Source organism: Crinia signifera, chromosome 3 (genome assembly GCF_055691185.1).
Source record: "Crinia signifera chromosome 3, ASM5569118v1, whole genome shotgun sequence".
Lineage (NCBI taxonomy): Eukaryota > Metazoa > Chordata > Amphibia > Anura > Myobatrachidae > Crinia > Crinia signifera.
This window is the reverse complement of record NC_139219.1, coordinates 287,556,131-287,577,487: the sequence shown is the minus strand read 5'-3', so window position 1 is coordinate 287,577,487 and position 21,357 is coordinate 287,556,131. Positions and strand designations below refer to the sequence as shown.

General features: G+C 44.5%; 1 protein-coding gene across 1 annotated transcript in view; it reads left to right on the top strand.

The window, feature by feature from the left end:
* LOC146064656 (alpha-1,4-N-acetylglucosaminyltransferase-like) overlaps positions 1 to 21,357 on the top strand; it is an 86,551-nt gene that overhangs the window by 7,536 nt on the left and 57,658 nt on the right. Inside the window, exon 2 of the mRNA XM_083178416.1 lies at positions 7,030 to 7,571. Within this exon, the coding sequence (XP_083034542.1) occupies positions 7,053 to 7,571 (519 nt within the window). The 5' untranslated portion in view covers positions 7,030 to 7,052. The remainder of the gene's footprint in view (positions 1 to 7,029; positions 7,572 to 21,357) is intronic.

Here is a 21,357-nt window from a genome sequence, read left to right as displayed (position 1 = left end):
GACTAGGGGTCCCCCGTATTTTAAGAACCAGCCCCAGGCACAACCAGCCAGCAGGGTAATTCCACAGCCGGGTGACACTTATTATATAAGGTCCCGCGGCCAAAGCATTAACCCTACCGACCAGTCAGCCTGGCCAGGGGCCCTGGGGGAGTGGGGACCCCCCCAATAAAGGGGTGCCCCCCTCCAGAACTTACCTGACCAGGCTGAAGCCTGGTCCTGTCCCCAGTGGCCCTGTGCGGTGGCCACCGGGCTGATAAAATGGTGTAAAAAAAAAAGATTAAAAACTATTGTCATACCGTGGAACTATGAGTCCCAGCAAGCCTCCCCCACATGCTGGGACTTGGAGAACCACAAGTCCCAGAATGTGGGGCATTAAAGGGGACCGCTGGGTCTTGTAGTTCCACACTACAAGAAATAGTTAAATAAACACACTGACAAGCCAGAAAAATAAAAGTTTAATACATACATTACACAAACACACTGATACTTACCTATCTTGAGCCCGTTGGTAGGTCTCTGGGTCTGGTCCGGTGGCTTGGTTCCGGGGCCTTGGTTCCGGGGCTGGTCCGGGTCTCCAGGGCTGAAGAGTCGGAGCCCCGAGAAAGTCGGTTCCTGATTGGCCGCTAGGCGGCCAATAGAAATCATTCTGAGTAGAGGCGGGGAAATATGAATATCTTTGCGTCTCTGAGTGTCCGAGCGGAGCGGGTACCAGCAGCTGGGAGCAGCGCGACTTGAAGAGAAGATGCCGGGATGGTCGCCAGAGGACCTGGTGAGTAGGATTTCCTTCCACCGGTACCCCTTTGGATTACCATGGATCCTGGACCCGGACCAGCCCCGGAACCAAGGCCCCGGAACCAAGCCACCAGACCGGACCCAGAGACCTACCGACGGGCTCAAGATAGGTAAGTATCAGTGTGTTTGTGTAATGTATGTATTAAACTTTTATTTTTCTGGCTTGACAGTGTGTTTATTTAACTATTTCTTGTACTGTGGAACTACAAGACCCAGCGGGACCTTCAATGCCCCGCATGCTGGGACTTGCAATTCTCCAAGTCCCAGCATGCGGGGGAGGCTTGCTGGGTCTCATAGTTCCACGGTATAAGACAATAGTTTTTAATCTTTTTTTTACACCATTTTATCAGCCCTGTGGCCACTGCACAGGGCCACCGGGTACAGCACCAGGCTTCAGCCTGGTCAGGTAAGTTCTAGAGGGGGGGAACCCCTTTATTGGGGGGGTCCCCACTCCCCCAGGACCCCTGGCCAGGCTGACTGGTCGGTAGGGTTAATGCTTTGGCCGCGGGACCTTATATAATAAGTATCCCCCGGCTGTGGCATTACCCTGCTGGCTGGTTGTGCCTGGGGCTGGTTCTTAAAATACTGGGGACCCCAAGTCATTTTTTCCCCCGTATTTTGGGAACCAGCCCCGGACCTGGAGCCTGGGGCTGGTTGTTAAAAGTCGGGGAATCCCTATTTGTCGGGTTCCCTGATTTTTAATTACTGGCCCCGGCTCCTTCAGCCTGGTGCTGGTTACAGCTGTGGGGGGGACCCCACGCTGATTTTTTTCATTTATTTAATTATTTTTATATTTTTTTTACACTAAAGCCTGCACAGATCTGACTGATCCGTGCACGCTAAAGCCAAATACGACAGGAAAATAAAGTGTATTTTCCTGCCGTATATTCGTGGCAGTTTTACATTAATTAGCAGCCGTATTTTCAATACGGCCGCTTAGTAAATCAGGAACCACCATTCTTTTGAATGATGATTCCTGTCGTATTCTATCGATGGTGTAGACATTCGTATTTGTAAATACAAATACGAATGTCCCATCAATATGAATACGAATATTTGTATTTTTGGCATAGTAAATGCCAAAAATACGAATACACCAAAACAATCGTATTTTCGTAGGAAAATATGATTTTTTTCTACTAAATCATCTTAATAAAATTCCCCCTTAACGTCAGAAACATTGAAGCATCAGAATCTTTCCACCTTTCAATAGCACTACAAGTGCCAGCAGAGCCTGAAGGGGACACGGTACACACCATCCAAACTCCGGATAAAGCTGCAGGATCCTGGTGATTCGGCACCAGCAGCTGGGAGACGAGTGCCACATACTACGTGTCAATACCTCAGGTACCATATAAATGATGTCTGGCCAGACATAAAAAGGACTGCCTTTTTGTTAACCCTTTATTGTTGGAATAACCCCACTAACCTCTGCATCAACAAAAATCTGCAGTGTACTGCTTTCACTAATCAAATTGTCTGTGGACTATAAACTAACACTGCCTGACTAACATTGCATGAGTGCACTTTCATCTGTGCCATTAAAAGATTAATTGGCTTGACATCAATACCGGTTTCATAAAATTGTCGACAAAAAAAAAGCTAACTATGATATTTGGTTTATATAATATTTTTTATATATTTTTTTTTTATATATATAAAGAAATGAATTGTATCTTTTATTCTTAAAAATTTAATTTTAGTGTGTTAAACATCATTTTGACCTCTGCGCAGTTTTTGCACTGTACTGTTGTATTATTCTTGTTTTTCTCTAAAGGAGCCTGAGCAACTCCTAAAAAACAGCAGCAGGTGGTCATATGATCTTTCAAATTGTGGGCAAAGTATAGGTTAATCAATTCTATCTGATATACAGCGCTAGACCTTTTCTTCTCGATCCTCTCTAACTGCCTACGATCATTTCACTATCGCTTCCTCAAGGCATAAAAAAAATGCCTTGAGGAATCGATAGTGAAACGATCGTAGGCAGTTAGAGAGGATGCTAAATGTGGTTGTCAGTGTTATGAGCTGCTCATATCTGGTTTTTGTTATTACTTTGAGTCTGGTTTTGTCTCTTGTGTTTTACCAATTAGGTTTCCTCTTACTTTTACCCGGTCTCTGATGGTACCTTGTCACCATGCAAAACCTGGTGGCATCCAAGTGTGGGGTGGACCTAATTTGCCCTGGAAAGGTGGCTGTTATAGGCAAAAACATTAACCTGAAGGTGCTAACCAACTTCAGGGTGTGGTAACAGAGTTAGGGTAGGCTCTGTGGCCTTACCACCTTGGTCACAGTGGTACTGTACAGCTTGGTATCTACCAACCACAGCAGTGGCGTAAGTTATTCCATGCAGCCCGGAGGCAAGATAAAAGTTAGAGCCCCCCCCCCCCCCCGAGAGAGAGAGAGAGAGAGAAATAGAGAAAGAAGTGTCAGAGAAAGAAAGAATGTTAGGGAGAGAGAGGATGTCACAGACTCACCCTCACCGTCTGCCGCTGCAGCGCCTCCCACTCAGTTTCCTGCTCTTAGTTTGCGCGTGGACTCCCAGCTCTTCATCACTGTCCCACAGTGACATTGTTGGCAGGCTGGCTTGCTCAGCCTCAGGCAGGCCGACTTCCACCCCAGCTAAGTGACAGGGTGGAGTGGTGACACGCAATGGTACAGGGGAGGGGGCGGGGCCGCCAGCACACACGTACCACTACCACTGTACGGGGAGCAGGGGGGGATCGATCACCCACCCACACCACACAAGGTTACGGGGAGGGGGACGCACGTCCGCACCACTGCGCACAAGGCTACGGAGGAGGGGGTGCTGCATATGCATAATATAGCCGCATGTCGCTGAATAAGATAAGTGCGACAGGCGGCAGCGGCTATGTTATGCAACACAGCGCGGGCCCCCCCTCCCCGTAGCCTTGTGCGCAGTGCCCCCCAATATAATCAGGGCAGAACATCGGAGGCAGTGGAGCCACTGCCCCCTTTAAGCCTGGCGCCCGGCGGCAGATGACTCCATTGCCTCCGGGAGTTCCGCCACTGAACCACAGTGATACCAGCCAGATCTTGTGTTTATCTATCCCTTGGTATCATAACATTTACTACTGTGTACTCTGTATTTTATGAAAAGTTCCTCTGTACTTCATTGTCTTCTTCTTCTTCTTCTTCTTCTTCTTCTTCTCATAAAATAGTATACTATTGACAGCAAAGGATTCCTGACAAGGGTTGAAATAAATGATTCATTTATTAATTCATTTTATTGATTCATTTAGAATTTTTTTAAAAAACACAATCTTTTTAGAAGCCACCACCTAAAGGCTGTAAGGACATACTGTAAATAGCAGTGCATTTCTACCAAAGGTTGAAGGGGCCAATTAATTAATAAACATCCATAAAACAAAATTACTATATTAGCCAAGAAATCCAGACAAGGGTTGAAAGTAGATATGTGAGGGATCGGTTTTATCCTGATTTAAAGTGGAATCCTATTGTCTATCCAAAAAATGACACAGCTGATGACCAATGAGATCCCTCTTTAAGAACTGAGTAAATCTGAATAAAAACGAACCCATTTATTAAATGATTAATTCAAAATAATACCAATACCAAAAATGACACCAATAAATATTTAGGAAGCTAATCTGCTGGCCATCCTACTCCCTCAGTTAGCATCTCAACAACTGTCATCCGGCTCCCAGGCCGACATCCGACATTGGCTCACATTCAGAACTCCAGCTGCTGTAGAACTACACATCCCAGTATGCCTTTATAATATTTTAGCATGCCCTAATAGTAAAACTGTGGCATGGAATGCTGGGCTACTGTATGTTTTCCCACAGCAGCTTAAGGTTCACATATTAAATGCTGAAATCTACCACACTTCTCCTGTTCTCTCTCCCTATATCCTCACTCATATCTCCAACTGTCTCTCTGCTATCTACTCTTGGATGACCCAGCGCTTTTTTAGGGTGATAAAGTGGAGAGTGATAAACAACCAGCCAATCAGCATCTACCTGTCATTTTTCAAACCCAGCCTATAAAATGACAGGTAGGAGCTGATTGGCTGCCTGTTTATCACTCTCATTTTATCGCTTTTTGAAGCTTGATACATCTGGCCCTCAGACTTAAATATCAAAGGCTAAGCTGACCTCTTCCCACCCTCCCACATAAAACCTGACCATCTCTAATTCTAGCCTTCTGTTTATGCTCACTTTTTCCCCTTCTGTGTCATACCCTCCCCTTTAGAATGTAAGCTCTCACAAGCAGGACCCTCTCTCCTCATGTGCCTTTCTTAGAATATATAAACCTCTGCCACCCTGATGACTGCTTCAGGTGTCCTGTCCCCTGATGCAACTATCCATATTTACCATGTACTTGTCCTAAATTGTACTGTACTGTAATTCATTATTTGTTTTTGCTCATTTTTGTATTGTTAGGCGTTGCAGAACCTTTGTGACGCACTGATGCCATATAAATAAATGATGATGATAATAATAATATCCTTGGCATAACATATTTATATGTGAAACAGTAGTTCTACATTTTCTAAAACGATGGCCACACACACGGTCCCATTCAGAGGTGGATTTACCATTGTTACAACAGGTGCATTGCAGAGGGGTTCCTGAGGGCTAAGGGCCACTGCTTCCACCCACTACTTTGTGGCATATTGTGAACTTGGGTTGGAGAAAAGGAGAGGGCCCAAATGATACTTTTGCACGTAGGCCAACCACTCACAAGTTCCACCACCATACCTCCCAACTGCTTATCGTGGGAACATCCCAATATTTTGGGACATTCCCGCTACCCTCCCGCCGCCAGCAGTGTCCCTCGTGGGGGGGGGCAGTTGCGTGTCCCCCCCTGTAGTCCGTGAATATACGCTGTGCGCATGCGCACAGTGTCTATTCTTGCAGGCAGAGGGGCTGGCCAGCAGCTCACAGAGCTGCTGGGCATGCCTCCACCGTGGCGAAAAACTGGGGCCTTCAGCGTGCACCCTGTCCGGACGCCGGGGTCCCAGATGTTCAGAGGTATGCACCACTGGTCCTACTGAATAATGTAATTTAGCAAACTATGGGGCAGATGTACAGTATTAAGCCTTAACAAGAGATAAATGCAAGGGTGATAAAGAGAGATAAACGTCCAGCCAATCAGCTCCTTATGCCCCTTTCAGACCGCACTTTTAAAACGGTAAATTGCCGTTTTTTTACCGTTTTAAAACGGTAATGTGTGCGGTCTGAAAGGTCCAGTCCCACTTAACCGGTTAGAAAATGCCGTTTTTTCTAACCGGTTAAAATGCAGGGTCCTACCCGTTTCTGAACCGGTATTTTAGCGCAAAAATCGGCTCAGAAACGGTATTTAGGACCCAGCCAATGAGCTGGGTCCTAAATTCAGCACAGTGAATACTTAATGAGCGCTCATTAAGTATTCACAGCACTGGAGCCCCCCCGCGCGTGTCGACACCCCCCGCGCGTGTCGACGGCCCCCCCGCGTGTCGACCCCCCCCCGCGCGTGTCGGCGCCCCCCCCGTGTCGACTTACCCCGTGCCGGTATCTCCGTTGTGGTTCCCGGCACTGCAGCTCAGTATGCTCGGAAAGCACTTATGAAAAAAGTGTCTTTCAGAAAATGGCTGCCCCCCATACGGAAGACAGTTTTTTTAAACAGGGTTTCCTATGGGGCAGCCATTTTCTGGAAGACACTTTTTTCATAAGTGCTTTCCGAGCATACTGAGCTGCAGTCCACAACGGAGGTACCGGCACGGGGTAAGTCGACACGGGGGGGGGGGCGCCGACACGCGGGGTGGGGTGGGGGGGCGCCGACACGCGCGGGGGGCGTCGACATGCGCGGGGGGCGTCGACATGCGCGGGGGGGCGTCGACATGCTCTCGGTCGACACGCGAGGGGGGGGGGGGAGCTGCACGGAGGGGAGGGCTGAAGGCTGCACTGGCTTTGACCCTGTATTTGGAAAGTTTCCAAAAACGGGTCTGCCAGTGTCAAAAAATCGGCACTTAAACGGTAATATACCGTTTAAGTGCTGCGGTGTGAAAGGGGTTTTATCTGGCAGACCCGTTTTTGGAAACGTTTCCAAATACAGGGTCAAAGCCAGTTATGCGGTCTGAAAGCAGCATTACTGACTTTTTTCAAGCACAGCCTGTAACATGGCAGTTAGCAGGTGATTGGCTGAACAATTATAAATCTGCCCCTATGTTTTTTGCATTTGTTATTAATCTAGTGACTTTGTTTTCTTCTGCAGCTCAGTAATTGGATATCTGAACCATGCTGAAAAATCTAAAGATCCTCACCATTGTGTTGTTAGTAGCATCCACTGGCTTCCTTTGTAGAAATGCTCTTCAACAGATACATACAGAAATCATGTATTTTCTCTTTACTAATGGCATAATCCCAGTCTCAGTGACTACAGACATATTTACTATTCAGAGAAATTGTATTCTTTCTCTAAATGGCAACATCTCCAGTGCATCAGAAATGGTAACATCTGCCCTATTGACAAAGGCTGTTCTAGGCCAAGGAAATGGAATCTTGCTCATGGAGACCACTGACAGAATGGATCCACCATCCTTGGTCTTGTGTGTGATTGAGTCAGCGGCTCGGGTCTACCCTGACAGACCCGTGGTCTACTTCATGAAAGGACTGGGTGACATAAACACAGAAGAGGATCAGAACAGAACTCGGAAACAGTTTCCAACACTCGCATCCTTTGCTAACGTCTACTTCTTCCCTCTGAAAATGGAGGAATTATTTACTGACACACCTCTTCTGCCATGGTATAAAAAGGTATTTCACAAAGACATGGAGTATGGGATATCTCTTATCCTTTTTCTAAATGGGAGAAATGATATTTCTTTGCATGGGAAAGTACAGATGTAGCTGCTCTCACCTTTGCCTTGATGCGTACCCATGGTGGGCATATGCATTGCAGCAATGTGTATTAACTTCTTACGGAAATACACGTGCATGCACACGCATGTGGCCATTCACCGGTACACTTATGACGATCACTTAGTGAAAAAGATTGTGTAAATGGCTTAGCGTCTCTATACTTTCTACTTGAGCAATAAGTAGCTCACACAGCTTGTAATGTACTCTGTTCTAAAGGCTACAGTGAAAAATGTTATATATAATGGGGAGAGATAAAAGCTCCTCCCTATATTCCTGGATTACTTACTGTATCACTGTATATAGCATCTTTGTACGGTATTTCCTATTTGCATACAAAGTAGACAGGGGCGGATTGGGAATTAAAAGAAGCCCGGGAAATTATTTGAGGCAGCCCTGGGGTGGGGGACACCTTTTGCGCGCCGGAGACGTGCACAAATTTTTAGGGGGCGTGGCCTAGTTTTGTGGGTGTGTGGCCTGTTTCAACAAGGTCACGCCCCATTTTCGCCGCTGTGGGGGCATGGCTGGTAACTCTCTCGGTACTTGTGTAATATCTGGGCGCCCGATTTTTTCATTGTATTGCATCGCATTGCATGCAATATAGTGGCATACAATTCATGCAATGCGATTTTTCATTGTAAAGACCCGATTTTTAATTGTATAGTCAACCATGGGTGATTTCATACCCCCACTATCCAACTACGCATGCAGTTGATTTTATATAGTGTGGCTACGAAGGGGACTAGCTTCCTGAAACTTTGAGTCTTCAATAAAGCACGTTTTTTTACCTTCTACCACACCATTGTTAGACCGAGTGCCCCTTGCCGCACAGCACAGTCTTATTGTTGGGACAACCAGTCCTCCTTCAGGGCACCAGGGCAAGCTAGCCCAAGGAGTTTCCAGAGTGCCAGAGCATAGAGAGCATATATATATATATATATATATATATTAGTATATATATATTCGGTGCTGGCGGCCCGGCACTCACCCTGGTAGTCACTGCCCTCCCGGAACAAGATAGTAGAACAGGAATGGGCGGCACTCCGGGGAAACTTTCAAAGATTTAACTTTCAAACAACCAATGTTTCGGGGTGTGTCAAGGTGCTCAAGTGGAAAACAGTGTACAAAATAAAACATCTTACCTAAATAGGTGAGAAAGACACTCCTCTCAGCCATCCCCCGTCCGTCCACGCCTGCCGGGACGCCATGAAGTGGAAGCCGGAGGTAGAAGGGAGCGGAAGCTGTCAGACGCTGCTGCGCTACTGACACGCACGCTTGGGCTAAGAAATACATGGGCTTCTCGGTGTGGCACGGTCGGATCTGAGGGGGGGGGGGGGAAGCACAGAGAAATGATTACCGTATAAACCGTGCACATAAATAAATAAAACATTGCATTATGTGTGACATAACTGGTGAGCCGCGATGCCAGTGTGGCAGAGGCGGCGAAAATCACTGAAAGGGGGATGACCCGTAGGGTTAAAACTTTAACTGGGTGACAAGCATGAGTGATTAAGACTAAGCGCTGACGACTGGACTGTCGAAAGCGTCCTTAGAAAATACTTAAAAGGTAATTCCAGTAAGAGGTCTGGGAAGGAAACCATAGATTAAATGCGTCTTGGTGCATAAATTGCCATCTGGCAGGGGACTGGTACTGGTACTTAGTGTGTGTATATATATATATATATATATATATATATATATATATATGCAAAATAATAAGAGATAGCGCACAATGAGCAGTATATTCAGGTAAAATTTATAAAGAAATAGCAGCTCACGTACATATTAGGTAAAAGATAAACAGCTTGCCAGCATGTGTACACAAGGAGCAACAGGTGGATGTCTCTTCTCAAACAGTGCTGAAGCCACAAAGCCTCCGACGTCCCATCAAACAGACTTCCAGCTCCAAGTATGTCACAGCAGAAACACGCCTGACCGGTTTCGTCTCTTCTGGACTTCGTCAGGGGGGTGTAACCATCATTGCATTGCCCTCACATAAATACTTAATCTGCTAATTAGTGATTTACTTCAGGTTTTTGTGTCCTTTAGCATTTCTAAAAGGGCTGGCTATTGATTTATCACTGATTATCAGTATAAAACATTTTACATATATATCTACAAACAAATACAGTTTATAACAAATACAGCAATTTTATACAAAAAACATAAAAACTAAAACTACACATTAAACATATATGTACTTGCTATTTGCATAAAAATATTTTAACATTTAAAAGACAGATGCATATATTTAATTTTTGAAAAGCACATATATACTAGACAATATATTTTCTAAAAACTATATGTTCATATAAATTTCTTATCACAAAAAGGTTAATAAGCAAAGAGAAATATATACCAATATATATATAAGTATATAAGTAGCTATACTAATTGGATCTCTAATTAATTGCAGCAATCATGGAGCTAGATGAGGATACACAAGAAAAAGGAAATAAAAGAAAGGGTACTTGTTTCCTAGCACGGCCACAACGATTTCTATCGTGGTGGTCGTGTCGGAAAAAATCGTGTCGGTCGCGTCGGGTGCATACCAAAACGCACACGACGCGACCGACGCGATGTACCCGATTTCTCCATAGGCTTCAATGTTAAAATAATTTAACATTGATGCCTATGGAGAAATCGGGTCCATCGTGTCCGTAGGGTTCAATGTTAAATTATTTTAACATTGAAACTGAGTCCATTTAACATAGGAAAAAATGGGAAAAGGGCCAATATGGGCCATTTCTCATTGGGTATGGCCCCGGCATGTGTGTAAAAAATAATGGCCCCCCATTGTGGCCGCCACCCCCACGATTGACGCGTGCGCGTCCTCCGACCTTTTCATTCCCCTACTATCCACGTCGGCGTGGAGTTGAGAATAGATTAGTGTGGCGAGCGCAGCGATTCACCGAGCCCGAAGCGTGGCGAGCGCAGCGAGCCCCGCGAGGGGACGCGGATATCTGTCAAGGCCGCGAGGGACGCCCCTCGCTGGCTTGACAGGTATCCGCCCCCCCTCGCGGGGCTCGCTTGCGCTCGCCGCGCTTCGGGCTCGGTCGCTCGCTGCGCTCACCACACTAATCTATTCTCAACTCCACGCCTACGTGGATAGTAGGGGAATGAAAAGGTCGGAGGACGCGCACCGCCGCCCCTCGCGGACTCGCTGAGCTCGCCACGTTTCGGGTTTGCGTCAATCGTGGGGGTGGCGGCCACAATGGGGGGCCATTATTTTTTACACACGTGACGGGGCCATACCCAATGAGAAATGGCCCATATTGGGCCTTTTCCCATTTTTTCCTATGTTAAATGGACTCAGTTTCAATGTTAAAATATTTTAACATTGGACAAATCGGGTCCATCGCATAGGCTTCATTGTTAAATATTTTAACATTGAAGCCTATGGAGAAATCGGGGGCATCGCGTCGGGTGCGCATAGGCTTCAATGTTAAAATATTTTAACATTGAAGCCTATGGGGAAATCGTGGGCATCGCGTCGGTCGCGTCGTGTGCCTTCTTAAGGCACACGACCGACGCAATGTACCCGAGTTGTGCTTTTTTCAAAGGAAATCGCGGGCATCGTGTGCCTTAAAGTTAAGGCACACAATGCCCGCGATTGTGGCCGTGCTAGGAAACAAGTACCAAAGAAAGTTATTAGTAAACCATACTGAAATAGATTGGTATCTCAATGTTTTTCACTATATACTAAATGTTCATATATACATCTATTCCAAAACAGATATAAAACATTTATCAGGTACAGTATACATGTTTTTATAGGTAATAATGCATTTAATAATACATACAATATGCATCAAGGCGCTCTAAAAGCAAGAACAACTACATCTTATATTGCGGTCACACTACCAATGGTCCACACACTACAGGGCAAAAGTGGCGGAGCACAGCTCAACATCGGCACAATGTCCAGTGTGGTGACCATCAATCAGTGCGATTACCGCAAAAAAGGAGTGATGTCATAGTTCTCGTTCAGGCCGCCCGGAGCTAAAGTCTGTAAAGTATAGATCCAGAAGGTTTCTCTCTGTCCTAATTTATTGAGGATATCACCTCCTCTCTCATTGAGGGTTACTTGCTCCAAAGCTTTAAAAGTCAGACAGTTAATATCAGCATTACAACAGGATGAAAAATGTCTAGAGACACTATGCATCATATTTTTATTTTTAATATTTCTAGTGTGCTCTAGAATTCTAAGCTTTAAGGGTCTTTTCGTTTTCACAATATACCTTTTTTTTACACCTGCATTCAAGCATATATATAACATGAGTAGACATTTATGTTATTCTGCTTTTAATTTCCCAGAAGTGTTTGCCGAGAGAGTCCCAGGTTTTATGTCTATCTCTACTAGCATGGCGACAAATTTTGCATTGATTACAGGGAAAAAAGCCATCAATGTTTTTAAACATAGTAGCAGGTTTTTCAACTGCAAGATTACTGGGTGCAAGTCTAGACTTTAGGGTGTTAGCCTTTCTAAATATTATTTGCGGTTTTGGAGGGAGGATTTTGCTTAGTATAGGGTCTAACAATAAGACATCCCAGTGCTTATGCATAATACTACGGATTTTGTAGTTTTCAGTACTGTATTTCGTAATGAAAGGGATGCCGACATTGCTTTGCTTTTTTGTTTTGTACTTAAGCAACTCATTGCGATCAGCAGTACGAGCCCTATCTTTGCATTTGTCAATGATGTCAGACGGATAATGTTTATCTAAAAACCTTTGGCCATAGGTGTCAGCCTGTTCTTCAAATTTAGATTGATTTTGACAATTTCGTCTAATCCGTACAAATTGCGAATACGGTATATTATTGAGCCATTTGTCAAGATGACAACTCCTATAGTCGACATAGCTGTTGCTGTCGACTGCTTTAATATGAGTGTACGTCTCAATTTTGTGGCCCTCTGTCCAATTACTCGTGTCTAGGACTAAGTCCAAGAACTCGATTTTTATCTTTATTGATGTTACTAGTAAATTTCAAGTTATATTCATATATATTTAAATCAGTCATAAATTTCTCAAACAGACTGATACCGCCGTGCCAAACAATGAGGATATCATCTATATACCTCTTGAAGCATTTGATGTTATTTTTATATACAGAATTGATCTCCACACTTTTTTCCTCCAATTCCCCGAGGTACAAATTTGCTAGGCTCGGTGCATATGGGGTACCCATTGCAACACCTCGTTGTTGCATGAAGTATTCCTCTTGAAAAGTGAAATAATTGTGTTTTTTAACACCACATTTATACATTCTAAAAGTAACTCACAGAAATCTTTATCTAGAGTACTATTTTTTGTAGGAAATATCTAACCGCATTTAATCCTCCAATGTGCGGTATGCACGTGTATAAAGACTCAACGTCTATAGTGCACCAGAAGTATTCACTGTTCCAGGTGAAATCACTAAGAAATTGCAAAATATATGTGGAGTCTTTTACGTATGAATCCAGCGCAATAACAAATTTGCTAATTTGGGTATCCACATATTCAGACAAGGCGGCAGTGGCGGACCCAATCCCCGCTATAATGGGGCGTCCTGGTGGTTTGACCAACCTTTTGTGGATCTTAGGCAGGTAGTAAAAAATTGCCACTGTAGGGGACTTATTATGTATATATTTAAAAGTATCATGATTAATGTGTGCTTTTGATAAACCTGCCTCAGCGATTTCTCTAATAATTTCTACTACTTCTTCAGTTGGATTATTGGATAACTTGTGATACGTATCAGTGTCATCAAGTATCCGATACGCTTCTTCAAGATAATCTGATTTATTTAGCACTACTAGTCCCCCCCCTTTATCTGCGCTTTTAATAAGGATATTATTATTATCCTCCAAACTTTTGATCGCAGCTCTTTCTGATACACTTAGATTACTTTTATGTGGTTTAGACGTGTTACACATCTCATCAAAATCCTTTCGGATAAGGCTAAAAAAGTGTCTATATTGCTTCCCCTGGACTCCACGGGGTAGAAAGTTGATTTTACTTTTAATTTTTTTGATGGGTAATATATATCACTATCCTGCATTTCATCTTTTTCATTTTTAATAAAATGTCTTTTTAGCGTTAGTGTCCTAATAAATTTATTACTGTCCACAAATAAGTCAAAACCTTTGGATTTATTGTCCGGTGCAAAAGAAAGTCCTTTTGACAGTATTTTAATTTCATCCTGTTTTAAAGTATAATCTGATAAATTAAAAATGCCATGTTCTACTACGGGTTTAATCTTTTTAGCTTGTAGCCTCTTCCCTCCTCTCTTTCCTCTTCTTGTGTATCCTGTTTTCTTTTTGTTTGGAAATTGGGACTGTTCTTTAAGGTAAATCTCCTGTCCCTCCATGCTGGTTTTTCTAAAAAAAACTCCGATTGGGTATTATTTGGTGTTCTTAAATTATCATACCTATTATAAACCGGAACCTCAAACCTATTAGGAATATTGGTATTAGAATATTTCCTATTGTTAAATTTTCTTCTCATGGGGACTTTTTTCCATTCATGATTTGGATTAGATTGTTTAAACCCATCATCTCTTGTCCTAGTATTTTGAGGCCAGCTCCGTACATTCTCTTTACTATAATCAAACAAATCACGCTTGAATTTTTTTACTTTTATGGCTATAGTCTCATCCTCAATCTTATTAACCTTTTGATCACTGTTGCTTTTGAGTTGTTTAAACTCGGTAAGTTCTTTTGCTGGCTCTAATTTTACTTCTAATGCAGCAATCTCTTTATTAATCTCATTTATCTCTTTTTTACATTCTTTAATGATTAATTTTATCAGCTGGAATGAACATTCGTCCAGCACATTATACCATACATATATATACATACACACACACACAATATATATATGACTAAGGTGCAGTGAGCACCGAAACAGCCTGTCGGGTGTTATGACTGGTTGGGGGAGGACTTACGTGGTGAAGATGCCCTATCACTCACATGCTAAGTAGACGTGTCCTCCTTACTTTTTAAGCCTTTTTTGCTACATTGTCCGATATGCACTTTATATGCCTAATAAAATGATCTTTTTTTGATGTTGCTGGCTCTCTAAAGCATTTTTATATCTTTACCATTTTTGTGAGCTTCAGCACTCCTGGTATTGACCTGTGTGTGCAGCCTAGACTCATGGTCTGTGTATGTATATATATATATATATATATATATATATATATATATATATATATATATATATATATAGATATATATAGATATATATCTATAAATATAGATGTATATATATAATATATAGTATATGAATATATTTTGTGTGCATTATGGGGGAAATTTACTAATATGGATTCGTAGAAAAAAGGTGTATTCGTAGGGAGAAATACACCTTTTTTTTACGAATTTGTATTTTCGGGATTTTCTATCCCCAAAATACAACAATTCGTAGTCCTAGGGATGGAACATTCGTATTTGTATTTACAAATACGAATGTCTACACCATCGATAGAATACTACAGAAATCACCATTCAAAAGAATTGTGGTTCCTGATTTACTAAGCAGCCGTATAGAAAATACGGCTGCTTTTGTCCACGAAAATACGGCAGAAAAATAGAACACCATTTTCCTGTCGTATTCTCGTTTTAGCCTGCACGGATCAGTCAGATCCGTGCAGGCTGCGGTGTAAAAATAAATAAAATAAAATAAATAAATAGAAAAACGGCGTGGGGTCCCCCCCCACAGCCGAAACCAGCACCAGGCTGACAGAGCCTGGAGCCGGTAATTAAAAATCAGGGAACCCGACAAATAGGGGTTCCCTGATTTTTAACAACCAGCCCCAGGCTCCTGCTCTGGGGCTGGTTCCCAAAATACGGGGGACAAAATGACTAGGGGTCCCCCGTATTTTAAGAACCAGCCCCAGGCAAAACCAGCCAGCAGGGTAATGCCACATCCGGGGGGAGACTTTTTATCCAAGTCCCCCCGGCCAAAGCATTCATCCCTACCGACCAGTCAGCCTGGCCAGGGGCCCTGGGGGAGTGGGGACCCCCCCAATAAAGGGGTCCCCCCCTCCAGGACTTACCTGACCAGGCTGAAGCCTGGTGCTGTCCCCGATGCCCCTGGGCGGTGGGCATCGGGCTGATTCAAGTGTAAATAAAAGATTAAACTATTGTTTTTTAATGTGGCACTACAAGTGCCAGCAAGCCTCCCCAGCAAGCTGGGACTTGGAGAACCACAAGTCCCAGCCTGCTGGGCATTAAAGGGCCCGCTGGCACTTGTAGTTCCACAGTTAAAAAAATAGTACACACACACACTGATACTTACCTATCTTGATCCCGTCGGTAGGTCTCTGGCTCCGGTGTTTTCGGCTCCAGTGTCGGCGGCTCCGGGGTCGGCGTCCTGTCTGAAGAAAATCCATGGTGGACCTGTGGAAGGAAATCCTACTCTCCAGGTCCTCCATGGATGGTCTTGTGTCTTCTGTCTTCTTTTACAGGGCTTATTTCTTTATCTTCTTTCTTCTTTCTTCAAGCTGCTGGGCTCCCGGGAATTTCAGAGCTTCAGAGATGTTTCCTCCTCGACGTCTGGACTAAGAATGAATTCTAGCCAATCAGGAGCCGCCTAGCGGCCAATCAGGAGCCAGTAAAGTCGGCTCCTGATTGGCTAGAATTCATTCTTAGTCCAGACGTCGAGGAGGAAACAACTCTGAAGCTCTGAAAGTCCCGGGAGCCCGGCAGCGTAAAGAAGAAGAAAGAAGAAAGAAGATAAAGAAATAAGCCCTGGAAAAGAAGACAGAAGACACAAGACCATCCATGGAGGACCTGGTGAGTAGGATTTCCTTCCACAGGTCCACCATGGATTTTCTTCAGACAGGACGCCGACCCCGGAGCCGCCGACCCCGGAGCCAGCGACCTACCGACGGGATCAAGATAGGTAAGTATCAGTGTGTGTGTGATGTGTGTATTAAACTTTTATTTAAAATTTGTCAGTGTGATTTGTGTACTATTTTTTTAACTGTGGAACTACAAGTGCCAGCGGGCCCTTTAATGCCCAGCAGGCTGGGACTTGTGGTTCTCCAAGTCCCAGCTTGCTGGAGAGGCTTGCTGGCACTTGTAGTGCCACAGTAAAAAACAATAGTTTAATCTTTTTTTTTACACTTGAATCAGCCCGATGCCCACCGCCCAGGGGCATCGGGGACAGCACCAGGCTTCAGCCTGGTCAGGTAAGTCCTGGAAGGGGGGGACCCCTTTTTTGGGGGGGTCCCCACTCCCCCAGGGCCCCTGGCCAGGCTGACTGGTCGGTAGGGATAAATGCTTTGGCCGGGGGGACTTGCAGAAAAAGTCTCCCCCCGGCTGTGGCATTACCCTGCTGGCTGGTTTTGCCTGGGGCTGGTTCTTAAAATACGGGGGACCCCTACTCATTTTGTCCCCCGTATTTTGGGAACCAGCCCCAGAGCAGGAGCCTGGGGCTGGTTGTTAAAAATCAGGGAACCCCTATTTGTCGGGTTCCCTGATTTTTAATTACCGGCTCCAGGCTCTGTCAGCCTGGTGCTGTTGTCGGCTGTGGGGGGGATCCCACGCCGTTTTTTTTTTAATATTTATTTATTTTTCTATTTTTCTATTTTTTTTTACACTCTGCAGCCTGCACGGATCTAAATGATCCGTGCAGACTGCCTGTACGAATTCATATTAGCGGCCGTATATATGGCCAGCTAATACGAATTCCTACGACATCGGTGGGTTACAAATCGTATATGACTGCTTTGTAAATCCCCCTCCAGAACACGACTTTGCATACGACTGCAGTCGTAGGGAAAATACTAATACGAAAAACTAGGTTTTTCATATTAGTAAATTTCCCCCTATACGTTAACAATTAACACGTTAGTGGCAGAAAGTGACGACTACTCACTTAACAAAGTGAGCTGGCCGGAGGCATATCATACACCTGCGCAGGTATATGTAACCAATATCTCTGAATTCTATTATCATGTAGTGTTCAAGATTGGTTGCTAAAACTATTCAGTGTGCTGGGGGAACCAATGTCTTGTTACTTACTAAGTATTAACCCCTCCCTTGCATGCACCTGAAAAGTTTTACTGAACTAATATGAGCATCTACCACTATCTGTATGTATGTTGTGAGAGGCAGAGAGGAGCTTGTATTAGGCGGAGATGCAGGTCCTGATATGCCACATGGAGTAGTCTGGGGTTGCTCCAAGGTAGGTAGCTCTTAGTTCAGATATACCAAGTAAGGAGCCATTATCATGTGGCTCCTTGCTGATTAATTGTAGACCCAATTTAGGGTAACAGTGGTGTGGGGTGCGGTGCCCCTGGACTGGTTGGGCTGGGTGGCTTTAGTGCGGCATGCCCTTACCTTCTATTAACACTTTTCCCTCACTAACACTCTCTCTCTCTTATTTTATTTACATTTAATTTATCTCTCCCTTTATGTATAGCTTCCGCTTCCTATCACTAATTATTAACACTTAGAATCTCACTGGCATGCCGCACTGGACCTCCTAGCTTATGATAGTTTTTGGGGTGCCACACCCTGCACCTAGATATAGCGCTAGGGACCCCCAATATACAGAGAAGCCTTGGCGCGGCTTGGGGGCATATCATACACCTGCGCAGGTATATGTAACCAATATCTCTGAATTCTATTATCATGTAGTGTTCCAGATTGGTTGCTAAAACAATTCAGTGTGCCGGGGGAACCAATGTCTTGTTACTTACTAAGTATTAACCCCTCCCTTGCATGCACCTGAAAAGTTTTACTGAACTAATTTGAGCATCTACCACTATCTGTATGTGAGCTGGCCGGAGGGTTTGGACGGGCGGGAGTGGGCGGAGCAGCAAGTGGCAGGGAGGGTGGGCGCCGGGCGGACTAACTAACTGACAGGGGGGTGAGGGGTAGGACATTACTCACCGCCGCCGCCGCTCTTCCGTCGCCATCCATCGGCCGCAGACAGTTCAGCCTTGCCCAAAACAAATATGGCCGCCGCATATGTGCAATTAATATATGCATATATGCGGTGGCCATATTTGTTTTGGGCAACTGACGTTTTTGACCAGGCTGGGCTGCGGCCGCTTCTAACAGAGGTAAGCGGCCCAGCCAGCGTGAAATCTGGTCCAGCCCACCGGGAAACGGCCCGGTTTCCCAGTGGGCCAATCCGCCTCTGCCCACTGGTACCTCTTAGTCTGCATAGGACGGGCGACGGGAGAGTGTGAGCGGCGCTATAGCACTGCTGCATAGCCGACTCACGGACTCTCCGTGATACTGCCTGCCTCCACAGCAGAGGGGAGATAACAGTAAACTACGGTACCTGCGACTAAGCTAACGGGCATATCAAAGCCCTAATCGCAGTTACAAAGTACCGATAGTAACTTAGACTGTACGCTACAAAGCCAGTAAGCTGAACATAGCATAATACGGAGGAACGGCAAAAATAAATAAATAAAAGCCGCCAATACATCCGGGGGGACTTGGATAAACTGTCACAGCTATTCTTTGGGAAAAATCAACACAAATACATAAAACAGCATACTGCAGGGTTCTATGCTAGAATTGATTAGCGCAGGGTTGCCGACCCTCCCGGAATTTCCGGGAGTCTCCCAAAAATCGGGGCTCCCTCCCGGCCCCCCGGAAGGGTGGGCAACCCTCCCGGATTCAGGGGGGACCCCCACTGTCCCCCGGATCGCGGCATTAAAATGCCGCAATCCTCGGGTCTCAGAGGAGGGGGCGGAGCTAAAATGACACAATCGCGTCATTTTAGCCCCGCCCCCTCCACGGAGATCACTGAATTAGCTGGGTTAACAGCATGGGGGCGGGGCTTAGCGATGTCACGCTTAAGCCCCGCCCCCTGAGCGGCTACTGAATCTCTCCTCTCCGGGCTTCTCCCGGAGAGGAGAAGAAGAAAGTCGGCAACCCTGGATTAGCGGTATCTGCAATAAACCAGGAAATTGTCCAATCAATTAAAAATTGTATGGTGTGTATGCAACGGTTAAAATTGTATAACAATTCACAAAGAATTTAAGGTGGCTGAGACAGTATGCTGCAAAATCAGTGAATTTGAAGCAAACAGAGAACGGTGGATGGCAACAAATAAATTAATTAATTAATTAATTAATAAAAGCCATTTATTCCCCTGGGGGACTTGTATAAACTGTTATATTTATCTCTGTGGAAGTCTAATATAAAGACATTAAAACTGCACACTGCAAAGCTCTACATTAAAAACTGAGAAAAATGTATTGAAAATTGCATGATGTGTATGCGAGTGTGAAAAAACACAATCCCACAGAAACAATACATTTACTAACTCCCAAAGACACATTGGCAACATAATAAAAATAAAGTGACACACACTATCTCTGTGCAAGAACAATAATTATACTAACTTACATAATATTGGAGACACACAGAATTGCAATTTATTTGCAGTATTTTCGAAACAATTTATCTCCAGTAGCTGTATGTTTAGATTGTATTTATTACAAAGTGTCTATTTAGGTTGCACAGAGGAGAGAAAAGTTTAATAGAGATTGACAGGGTGTTGTTTCCGGTACAGATTCTGCTGTCCTCTCATCTTTTGCAAGCGGATGAGGGATGAGAGATCTTATAGGATCCCCGTCAATCCTAAAAAAAGGGAGATTACTGTAGGTGTAGACTCTCTGCTGCTCTGCGTTTAACATGTAGACACAATCCTGATACTGGTGCGTATTGCAGGACATATACTACCGGTCCCACGAGTGAGAGGAGCCAACAGAAAAATACCTGCGGGTAGCCCTCTAATAACAGTGTTTGTTAGGTTGCAGATTAACAGTTCATACAGATTGTAATGTTGGTTAATGTCGCCAGAAAGCGAATATCAACTGTTTATGGGTATAGAGGAAAACCCATCAGTTTGTAAGGTGAAATCAATTTGTATCTGTTGGGAGCTTGTATCAGCACATAAGTCCCTCTGAGGGTTTAACAGTATCTGCCGTAAATTCTGATAATAATACCAGGTTTCTGGGTTCTATGCATTCATGTGGTCATTTAGGTTCTGAGGCAGGGCTAATATATGCTGCCTGACTAGAGGTATATTAAACGGCCACCAGTGATAACGTTTTAGGGTGCGCCGTCACCCTGTTCCCAGTGCAGTTAGCAATGCCCTGCAGTCTTAAGTACATTAGCGGGACGCCTGAGTGCGTGGCGCCCGATAGAATATACACCAGGTTTACTTATCTGGTCCTGGTTTTCAATCTGCCACTGCAAGCGGCAGGACAGACCCAGCTGCTTTCGTTGCCACAATGCTTTTTGCTGGTCCTGCTGATACGTGTGCGCCCGGTCCGTTCAGTGTCCCCTTAACTGGTAGTGGCAGCGCCTGTCTGTCTCTCAGTACAGGAGCGAGTTGGTAGTACTGTGTGCAGGAGTGCAGGAAGACGCGTTTTGCCCGTGCAGGGCTTGATCACTTCTTGTCCAGTTCATACCTATAACTGAAGGGGTACTATAGGACTTTTTCTAAAAGATTTAATAAAAGTTAATTTTTAATATAACTAAAGCATAACTAACGCATCCTTCTCTCAAAACCAGTGTCCCCAACACAAGTCTTCTTTTTTCTCAGTGTATTTTCATACATTTATCACCATCAGTTGCTAAATAGGGGGCCCTTACAAACTTTTGCTATGGGGTCCACGAATATCTAGATACGCCTCTGCTGGCATGCAACTGTGTTACCTA